Source organism: Macaca fascicularis, chromosome 13 (genome assembly GCF_037993035.2).
Source record: "Macaca fascicularis isolate 582-1 chromosome 13, T2T-MFA8v1.1".
Classification (NCBI taxonomy): domain Eukaryota; kingdom Metazoa; phylum Chordata; class Mammalia; order Primates; family Cercopithecidae; genus Macaca; species Macaca fascicularis.
The window spans coordinates 103,709,568-103,720,639 of NC_088387.1; the positions used below are offsets into that span (position 1 = coordinate 103,709,568).

Sequence of the window (11,072 nt, forward strand, 5' to 3'; positions counted from 1 at the left end):
CTAGGATTATTAGATAGGTATTTCAGAAAATTGGACCTTAAAACTTAGCTTCTTTGGAAAGATTTCCTCTTGATTTTTTGGAAAACCTTTTGAACCCTCAAGTTACCATCAAACTACTTCTCTTTGAACTACCAATACTGTTGAATGTCATTGCACCTATCTCTGTGTAAGCCACAATGATGACTCTTTAAGATAAGTTTAGAACTTGAATATTTGCATGCTTAAAGGACTGTTTTAGAAGCTTACTTAGTTTCATGAAGCACTGCTCATTTTTGGATGTTTGTAGATAACAATGAATTGTTACCCATCAGCATTGTAGAATAGTGTCTTCAAAGGTAGAAGGAGTATGGTTAAGTACACTCTTGAAAACTGGACCTTTGTATTCTGTGACTGCTATGGCCAGCCCTTTAAACAAAGCAAAATGAGAATTTCACTCTACCTGCATAACAATTTTGATACTGCTCATTTAGAAATAAATCATCTGGTTGTTCCTCCAGGGTACTTTCTAAGATAAGCCTTAAACAGAAACTCTTAAGAAAGGTTCTCTGAAAATTACTTGGTGGGTTAAATGCCTCTGGTCCACAGAGTTTCATATTTGAAGTCTCTGGCTTTGGGCCTGGCAGGCTGGCACATCCATATTTGTATGGAAAAAAAAAAAAAAAAAAAAAAAAAAAAGACCCTACGCTACCACTTCAAAATGTGACATGAAGTGTAGAATCCTGGTCCTTCATTGTCATTCTCATGTGATTTTTGTTTTGTTTTCAACAAAAATTGGTTGGTCATTAAATATATGTTAGGCACAGTGACCTGGTTATTTTCACATGTTACTTCATTTTCTTATCAAATTAAATGTTTGTTACATAGTATCATTATTACCTTCCTTTTTATCAATGAGGAGCCTAAGATTCAAAAAGGTTAATTAGATAGCTTGTTTAAGGATATGGAGCTAATGAGTGTTAAGACTAATTAGATTCAAATTCAAATCTTACTTCAAAAGTTATAATGAGGTCTCTTTCCTCCCTTCCAAATAGAGTTATTAATTTCATTGCCTTTGGACCCATCTGGTACAGATTAATCATTTCATTAAGTTCCATGCATAAACTACACAGCAGTTACACCGCAGGTCTAAGGATTCCTCCCTCCTCTTTTCCTCCTACCCTTTGCTGCTCTCTCTACCTCCACCTTCATCTCTACTCCACCTGGACATATGTATTCTACCCCGACTCTAGATGAGAGAAGACCACAGCTGAAACACATCTTCTGATGCTCCCTAATTTTATGTAAACCAGTCCAAAATATATCAGTTGTGACACATGACACTTACTGAGTACCTACCATTTTGTAGGTGTCCTCCCATGCAAAGACCACAAGAGGTATGCAGGCAAAACCCTATCCTCTAGGAAACTGAAAACCTTAACTATCTGGTCAAGGAAGTCAAATGTGCAAACTCAAACAGTCAACACTAGAAGGCTGTTTGTCTTCAGTGCCAGTGAGGGTCACACATGAAGGGAGCAGAGATCTTCATAGGCTGGAAGTGGTCATAATAGACTTGAGGTAGCCTGTAATTTTGATGGATGGGCAAGATGTGGATGGGAAGAAAGGACAATAAAGTGGAAACAGATATGCTGGGGGATCACTGAGTTTGAGTAGCAGCTTCAAATTGGGGATAGGGTGGTGTAGGACCACCTCTCATGATTCCTGTTCCTGGTGCCTTGTGTAATCCACAGTAAGAGTGCTCTTTCCCACCTCTGAGCTCCATTCTCATTAATCATAAGAAACCTCCTGGAATCCATCCCTTTTTCTTTGTATTCTGACTATTGCATGTTACATCCTTCCCAAATGTAAGGGAGTGGAAGATGGATTATCACAATTATTGGGGAGTTTGTCTCAAACTATACAAGCTGTGGCTCTTTTTCCTTGTGTGAAGAACCTGCAATGGGTGGAGGGTGGGAAGTGGGAGATCACAGTTCCAGAAAGTAAGCACCCTGAGAGCAGAAATGGTGTCCCATTTCTCTGTGGCTCTAACAGAGAACAGGCCAGGCACATATTGGATGGAGAGGCAGATGAACGAATGAGTCTTTAAAAGTAGCTTCGTCTACAGCTATGAAATTTGTAACTTGAAGATAGGTCCCTGTGACACTAACCCTGATATTAATGAGGCATTTTACAGTGAGCCAAGCACTTTGCCTTCCATCGTTGTGTGTAATAGTCCTATGGAGAGGGCAGGGAGGCATTTGTAAATGGCCTGTTCAGAAGCCTATATTTACAATAAGTCCAACCTTTTCCCACTGTACCTCTGCCAGTGTCAAGATCATTTGAAGATGATTTTCTTTTTTTTAGTAGGGACCAGTGACATAATGCCTTGTTCAGTGGTTCTCAAAGTGTGGTTCCCAGATCTGCAGCAGCAGCACCTGGGAACTTGTTAGAAGTGCAAATTATCAGGCCCCATCCTGTACCTATTGAATTACAAACCCTAATACTGGGGCCCTGGTTTTTTGTTTTCGTTTTGTTTCATTCCCCTGCCCCGAACCCCCACCGCAAGTCCTCCAGGTGATTCTAATGTGCATTTAAGTTTGAGAACTACTCGCCCATTCTATTTCCAACTGATTCATGTTGCTTAATTCTTTGTCTCATCTATGAAAAACAGTCCTACCTCAGACTTCAGCTTGTCAGGGCCCATTCCCCAGACTGGTGAGTTGAACTGAATTTACAAGTCCCAGGAGCCCTCAAAGGAAAACACACGAAATGCCCTGAGGAGTGGCATTTGTAACAGGGCCTCTACAGAGATCTGTAACTCAAAGTACTCATCAGGCATTCCCACGGGGAAGTGCGCCCCAACTCTGGGATTTCAATACGTATGAACCCCAGCAGCCTGAACACTGTGCTGGGTGCCCAGCCTCCATCATTAAGCTGGGAGCAGGTTTCACGGACGTCGCAGGACCCGGGGCGCTGAACTCTCCCAACCAATCAGGCGCCCCCAGAGGGAAACTACAAGTCCCAGGATGCCCCACGCACACCGTCAGGGGCCGACCCGCCGCGCCCCAGAGTTCTCCGCGTACAGGTGTCTCCTGGGTTCCGGTAAGGCGGCGGCTTCGGAACTCCCGTGGAGGGACCGGTGGGCCCTCGGGCCCGACGATGGCAGTGGCCACTGCGGCGGCAATACTGGCCGCTCTGGGCGGGGCTCTGTGGCTGGCGGCCCGGCGGTTCGCGGGGTCCGGGGTCCAGCGGCAGCGCGGAGGCGGGGACCCCGGCCTCATGCACGGGAAGACTGTGCTGATCACCGGGGCAAACAGCGGCCTGGGCCGCGCTACGGCCGCGGAGCTGGTGCGCCTGGGGGCGCGCGTGATCATGGGCTGCCGGGACCGCGCGCGCGCGGAGGAGGCGGCGGGTCAGCTCCGTCGCGAGCTCCGCCAGGCCGCGGAGTGCGGCCCAGAGCCCGGCGTCGGCGGGGCGGGCGAACTCATAGTCCGGGAGCTGGACCTCGCCTCGCTGCGCTCGGTGCGCGCCTTCTGCCAGGAAATGCTCCAGGTGTGGGCCTCGGGGGGCCGGGCTGGTGGGGAGGGCCTGGGCTGGTGGGGAGAGCCTGGGTGGGCACGGGGTGGGAGGGGACTGCGGGCTGGGGCGGAGCCTCGAGGTACAGCCCTGGGGTTCAAGGTGTCACCTTGGGAACCGCTGAGGGTGAGAGGAGTCCAAAAAGCCACGTAGAGGTGGCCGGGAAGCTGCAAGGTTGAGAAGGAAAGATTAACTGGGAGGGCTGCCTTCTGTCCTCTAAGGATGTCGAGAAAGAAATGGGCCCAAGAGAAAAGTAAACCAGTTTCTGAACATTTCATTTCGTTATATGAGGACCGTCCTGGAGTAGATCCATGGCCTCTGAATTGTTTCTCCTGTGTCAGAAGTGAATTTGCACCGAGCTGTGTCTTCAGAACCCCAGAGCACTGGGGGAAGTTGCTAGCCAAGGACCTCAGATCAGTCCTTTAAAAAAAAGTTCTCCCTCCCGCGGCCTCTGCTCCTTTTCTGCTGGGGTAGGGCGCTAGCTCGCTGCCACCAGTAAACTCAGCACCATCCTTAACGGGACTGTGGCCTGATTTCCAAGTAGAATAGAGCTTGGAACCCAGTGGTCATGCTCCATACAGGGACAGGAGTAAAAATAATACCCAGCATTTATTGAAGATCTGTGTGCCAGGAGTTGTGCCAAGCATTTCAGATTTTCCTTTTTGTTTTAAATGAAAATGAAGTGTCCTTGCCTATAACTTGTCATTGAAGCTACACGGTAACCCTGTGGAGTAGGCATTATTATCCCCAGTTTACAACGCAAGGAAACTGAGGCATAGGAAGGCTAAGCAGCTTGCTTGTAGTCTGTCTGCAGAACACTTGCTTTTAACCCCTGTTCTTTCCTCCTGCTGCCTGGCAGTGAGGTGTGAGGATTTCTTTGTGCAAATGGTAAGTATTTCCACATAAGTGGATGTTTTCTGCTGAGACTGAGGTAGAAGGGTTTCTTGCAGGGATAACTGGCACTCAGAGGGCATTTGTTCAGAAGAGTGAAATTTAAAATTAGCTGGGACAAGAAAGGTGCCTATATGACATGGAGTCTCTTGAGTCTATAGAACAGGTTCCCAAATTTTCTCAGTAATTTTTTCATGATGCCGTTAGCCCAGAAATATTTCCCAGTTCATTTGTTACGTAGTTAAGTCCAAACAACTGTAAAACCAAAAGTATCTGATATAGGTCTCAATAAATTTAGAAAGTTTATTTTGCCAAGGTTAAGGATGCATCCGTGGCAGAACCTCAGGAGGTCCTGAGGACATGTGCCCAAGGTGGTCGGGGCACAGCTTGGTTTTATACATTTTAGGGAGACATGAGACATCAATCAAATGTGTAAGATATACATTGGTTCTCCTGGAAAAGTGAGACAACTCGAAGTGGGGGCTTCCAGGTCATAGGTGGATGGGAGACAAAAGGTTGCCTTCTTTTGGGTCTTTGATTAGCCTTTCACTGAATGTACAATTTACATGTGCAGGAGGGATAGAGGAATAATCACTTTTGTCTTAGACTGGCTCAGTGAGTCTGCATTTTCACATAAACAATAGGGCAGAGGCAGCAATCAGATAAGCATTTGTCTCAGGTGAGCAGAAGGATGACTTTAGTGTTCTGTCTTTTGTTTGGCACTTGTGAAGATGAGCTATCAATTTATTAATACATTGCCAGGGTGAAATTCAACAGAACTGTTTTAGGGTAAAGATCTTAAGGCCCATGTGGGCAAATCGTGAGGGTGGTATGTAGCTTCTTTTTCTTTGTAGCTGTCTTATTTAGGAATAAAATGGGAGGCAGGTTTGTCTGAGGCAGTTCCCAGCTTGACTTTAACCTTTGACTTAGTGATTTTGGGTTCTGAGATTTATTTTCCTTTGACACAACCTAATAAGTAGTTATGTCCTAACAACTTAGTAGCTATTTGAGAAGATAGCATATAATTGAAAGAAAAAATAATATCTTTATTTTATTCTTAAACAGCCATAACTACTAATGGGAAATGTATCCCTGTTGGTCATTACACCAGTGTCTGAAACCTTGGAATCAGATTGGACACTGCCACCCTCATTTCCTGTTCTAGGTAGATTTTTAGCATTGTTCTTGTTTTTATTACAGCAACTGCTAACAGCTGCTTAAAAGTCAGCTCCACAAAGAAATAATGTCATTGAAAGGAATATAGCACAATGTAATGTTCAAGCTGTGAACCACCTGGAGCTAGTAGTTTTTGAGGTATTGAGCAAGTATCACTGTGTTTCCCTCGAAAATTTAAAATATTCCACAACACCCTGAGAGTTTGCTAAACGCTGTAGGCCACAGTTTGGGAGCTGTTGCAGAACTAGAGAGTTGGTTTTTTGTTTACTGCTAGTATTTAATTATTGTGTAACACAGGTTAAGAAATAATACTCATCAGTGAGATTTTGGAAGCATTAAAAGTGGGTCTTTCTGTTCCTCTTTAAAATATAGTTTGGACTGGGTGTGCTTCTTTGGCAGTTGAGGCAGAACTAATTAAAAAATGAGGACACAAAGAGATAACTAAGTTGTCCTTGCTTCTAAGTATTTCAGTTCCTGCCTGGCTCTGAAGTTAAGTGACTATAATTAGAAGGGGAAAAAAAATGGAAATTTAGATTTCCCACAGGTTGGTATTCTTGGTATTTATTTCATTTATCTCCTAGAATTTAAAAAATAGTAAATGATAAAATTTTAAAATGACACAAGCCCAGCAAAGAATGCTGGCTAACAAATGATTAATTCAGGAAACTCTTCCAAAGGATTTGTGGAAAAGAATACTCCTTTCTTTCCCCCATGAGTGAACTCTTGCCTTCTTTTTGAAGTTGACTATTGGAAAACCCAAAGTTGCTCAGACAGGGCAGAATGAGAAATAGTTAATCCTCTGACAGGTGGGCTTTGATAACAGTTGTGAAATGTAACACATTTTTCTTTTCACTTATAGTTGGCAGAAGGGCCAGTGAAATTTGAAAGTTGACCTCAAATTAATCATGGGTCATCACAGTGTCTTTACACTTGGAACATGTTGTGCATTTTTTTGTCCATCAAAAGAAACATAGAACAACCAAGAAAAGGCTAGAGAAGACGATCTTACATGATTTAAGGAATAAAAAGACATCCCTATGAGAACAGTCTAAATTTTAGGACTTTAATTTGGAAAGATACAAAAGCATATGTTCAAAGTATAAAATGTTGATGATACAGATCTCCTAAATTAGAGTCCCCTTTACGCTGGATATTTTTACATTACCTATTTAATTTTTTTCTTAATCTTTGATTATTCATTATGAATCTTGATTTATTCATGATGTTCTCTCCAGTGTTGTTTGCATTTCTGACCTTTTCTATTGCTTGTTTCAGTTTTAAGAAAATGACTTGAAGTTGTTCCACCCCCATGGTGCCATTTCCCCTGAGAGAACTACAGAATAAAGCAACCATAAGTTTCCTTTGGTGTTGATAACTAGTAGCTCTGGGAATAAACTATGCTTATCTGTTTTCTACTGCATATGGTCTGTCTAGCTTTCATTGCCTCTCTAGCTGTTTCGAAAATCCCAATTAGAAAACCATGCCAGCTTACTAATTAAGAAAATAGGCCTTGGTGCCAAAGACTTAATCTTCAGATCTGATCTTATTTTGCTACTTAGGAGCTCTGATACTGGTTAAGTCACCTAGCCTGTGAGCTTCATTTGCTTATAGAGTTGTTGGAATTAGATGTGGTGACATGTGACAATCACAAAGCCAGGCTCCTATCAAGCTTGTGCATCTGGTTTTTTTTTTTCTATTTTTCTCTCAATTATTGGAAGCTCATAGAAGCTGTTAGTAGAATTTTAGTAGTTTGCAAGTATTTTTAAACATTTTATCATAGGTACACATTATAATTTTGATATGATCTCAGTATTAACCTGATAACTCCCAAATTGATATTTTCCTAGTTCAACTGAAATTAAAGGGAGATATATGGGATTATAGGAGCGCCTTGACCTCAAATTGACTGTATTTCTGTTTTGAGAAAGATCTTGGTACTGATCACGTAGTCAACTTTCTAGTGCAATGTTAAAGTTTATATATTTGTAAATGTTATAAAAGCATAAAACCAGAAACTAAGTCTTACAGTTAGTTTCTACATCTTTTATTGGAAGATGACTGTGGATAAATGTCTTTCTGTATATCATTTTAATAAATGAGAAAAAAGAGCTGTTGAATGAAAGATCATGAATATCAGTATTTATCTGAGGAACATCCTGCAGAGGAATCCCTTTCCCCATTAATTAAAACACAAAATTGCCAGTGTTTCAAGTAGTTATCTGATTGATAGATCAACAACAAATTAAATGCTTTTAGTCTCAAGTTCCCATTTTTATTAAAATGTAATTATCATGAACAGAAAAAGCAATACAAGGCATGTGTTCTTAATTCTGCCATTCTCTTTTCGACATTTAAAGGAAGAGCCTAGGCTGGATGTCTTGATCAATAATGCAGGGATCTTCCAGTGCCCTTACATGAAGACTGAAGATGGGTTTGAGATGCAGTTCGGAGTGAACCATCTGGGGCACTTTCTACTCACCAATCTTCTCCTTGGACTCCTCAAAAGTTCAGCTCCCAGCAGGATTGTGGTAGTTTCTTCCAAACTTTATAAATATGGAGACATCAACTTTGATGACTTGAACAGTGAACAAAGCTATAATAAAAGCTTTTGTTATAGCCGGAGCAAACTGGCTAACATTCTTTTTACCAGGGAACTAGCCCGCCGCTTAGAAGGCACAAATGTCACCGTCAATGTGTTGCATCCTGGTATTGTACGGACAAATCTGGGGAGGCACATACACATTCCACTGTTGGTCAGACCACTGTTCAATTTGGTGTCATGGGCTTTTTTCAAAACTCCAGTAGAAGGTGCCCAGACTTCCATTTATTTGGCCTCTTCACCTGAAGTAGAAGGAGTGTCAGGAAGATACTTTGGGGATTGTAAAGAGGAAGAATTATTGCCCAAAGCTTTGGATGAATCTGTTGCAAGAAAACTCTGGGATATCAGTGAAGTGATGGTTGGCCTGCTAAAATAGGAACAAGGAGTAAAAGAGCTGTTTATAAAACTGCATATCAGTTATATCTGTGATCAGGAATGGTGTGGCTTAAGAACTTGTTACTTGAAGAAAAAGAATTTTGATGTTGCAGTAGCACTGCTAAGAGGTACATGTGGATATTTTGGAGTTACTGAAAAATTATTTTTGGGATAAGAGAATTTCAGCAAAGATGTTTTAAATATATATAGTAAGTATAATGAATAATAAGCACAATGAAAAATACAATTATATTGTAAAATTATAACTGGGCAAGCATGGATGACATATTAATATTTGTCAGAATTAAGTCACTCAAAGTGCTATCAAGAGGTTTTTCAAGTATTTTTGAGTTTCATGGCCAAAGTGTTAACTATTTTTACTACGATGTTTGGTGTTTGTGTGGAAATAATCTGCCTGGTGTGTGCACACAAGTCTTACTTGGAATAAATTTACTGATACAAATTCTTAGCTGTGTATTTCTTTGGAGGCTTCACTGAATACAGTCCTTTATCATATCACCATTAGCCTCTGCTGATCTTGGTCTGCCCAGTCTCTTCTTGCCACATATCTTGTATACTGCTCTGAGAGATAATATTTCTAAAACCCAAATCTATCACATTCCTGCTTGAAAAACAGTGGGTTTTGAGCCTTAAAAAAAAAAAATCTGCAGAATTCTTTCTTCAAAAGAAGTGTTTCACTGAAATGTAGAAGCTGGAGTGGTAAAGCAGGTTATTGCAGTGCTGCCAAGGTGGAGTCCCCAAAAGCTCTTCCTAAAGGGATTTCTTAGAATATAGTGGTTTATAAACCACTTTTATTTCAACTGAAGATTAAACTGTTGAAGATAGAGTTGAGGTTCCATGAGACGGTACCATGCTTACCCTATACTCTTACACTTAGCACTGTGCAGTAGAACTTTGCAGTGAGGGGAGGAATACTCTGCATTGTCTGATGTGGTGGACTCTAGAAACATGGGGTTATTAAGTACTTCAAATTCAACTGAGAACTGAATTTCTAATTATATGTAATGTTAATTTAAATAGGCATATGTCTAACAACTGGTATCTTGGACAGTACATCTCTGGTCATCCCATCAGATAACCCAGTCCTGATTTTAGAACAGTCACCTAGTCACTTGCTTTGGGCCTTTCTTGATAGTGTTCTTTCAGTCTGGAATACCCTCTCCTTTCTCCTTGGAAATACAGTTTAGCCTTTAGGTCCCTTTCAAATGTGTTCCTTTCTCCAACCCTTGTAGGCAGAGACAATTCTCTCTTTTTTCTCCCGTTGATCTTGGTACTTTTACTAGGAGTTTAGGAGTTCATTCACAGGTTCAGTTAGATAATCAGAATAGAAATTCTCTAAGGAAAAGAGATTTATTATTAGCTTTCCTCCCTCAAGAATCAAGTATAGTGCCACCACATAGTAAAAAATCAGGAAATAATGGCATGCATAATTGAGCCCAAATAGTAATATTGTAGGCATCTGTGTTACAACATCAAAAGTATCTACTTAATTTCAGTTATTTGTTTCACTATCTCATATTGGAAAAAGGAATTATACTAAAGTATAGACAGTTACACTGAATTTAATGACTAGTCCAGGGATAATTCTTGATTGGTTATTATTTTTAAGACCATTTATAATATCAGCTTATGAGTATCAGCTATTTTCAAGAATGGCAGGATCTTGGCATATCATGCAGAAGATCTGTTTTCTGTTAGAGCATTGCCTTGTGAATTGGAGAAACAGCGTATCATCACAGGTGTGTCTCTGCAGGTGTAGTGGATATAGCTGCATCATGTTCTTTGAAATATTGTATTTTTAAAAAGTAATCCTACAAAGAGACCTGCTGAACTTAGAAATATGGGCAGGAAATATACCAGAATGCAACTTGGAAAAATGGAAGCTAATAAATCTGTCCTACACCTCGACTTCATTAAAAGGAAGCCCCTTTTTTTCATTTAATACCATCTTTGTCTGGCTGCATTTTGATACTTGATGCTTTTCAGGGGATTTGGACCTTTTGTAAGAGTTGAGCCTTTCAGAGTTCTTGTTTGTGGCACCATAATAAAAAAATATATTTACTTACCATAATGGAAAACTAGAAACTTATCTGGAAACACCAACTATTAAGGTAAAATGAGCTGCCATTTGGAAGATGTCCTTCCCATCACTGTTTGATGGAATTGAGGACTAAGAGCTCCAAAATGATGAGTTAGATTTGGAAGAAGTCCTTAACTTCCCCTCCTTCATTCTCCCTTTTGCTGACTCACTTTAAACCATTTTACTGGGCAAAGAAATAAGTAAAAGGCAGTCCTGTTATTTTGATACTTGTTCTCATCCTCAGCAATGTATTAGAGGGGAGACTGTATTGTGCCAGATAATGGAAGAATTGAGTTGAAAGCCCATTTTCCATGCTGGTTCTCGGCTTCATTTTTTTTTTTTTTTTTTTTTTTTTGTTGAAAAATTGACTCCTGTTTC

General features: G+C 40.9%; 1 protein-coding gene across 3 annotated transcripts; it reads left to right on the forward strand.

Annotated features, from left to right (window-relative positions):
• Nucleotides 1–2,901: 2,901 nt before the first annotated feature.
• Nucleotides 2,902–9,056, forward strand: RDH14 (retinol dehydrogenase 14). Of its 3 annotated transcripts, none has more exons than XM_074012284.1 (3): nt 2,902–3,528; nt 4,412–4,440; nt 7,977–9,056. In XM_074012284.1, exons 1-3 carry the CDS (start codon nt 3,003–3,005, stop codon nt 8,592–8,594), a joined length of 1,173 nt encoding a protein of 390 aa, XP_073868385.1. In that variant the 5' UTR covers nt 2,902–3,002; the 3' UTR covers nt 8,595–9,056. The 3 variants fall into 3 exon arrangements, with proteins under 3 accessions (XP_073868385.1, XP_073868386.1, XP_005576547.2); XM_074012285.1 differs by lacking the exon at nt 7,977–9,056 and adding an exon at nt 6,895–7,970; XM_005576490.4 differs by lacking the exon at nt 4,412–4,440 and having other exon boundaries at nt 3,054–3,528.
• Nucleotides 9,057–11,072: the final 2,016 nt, after the last annotated feature.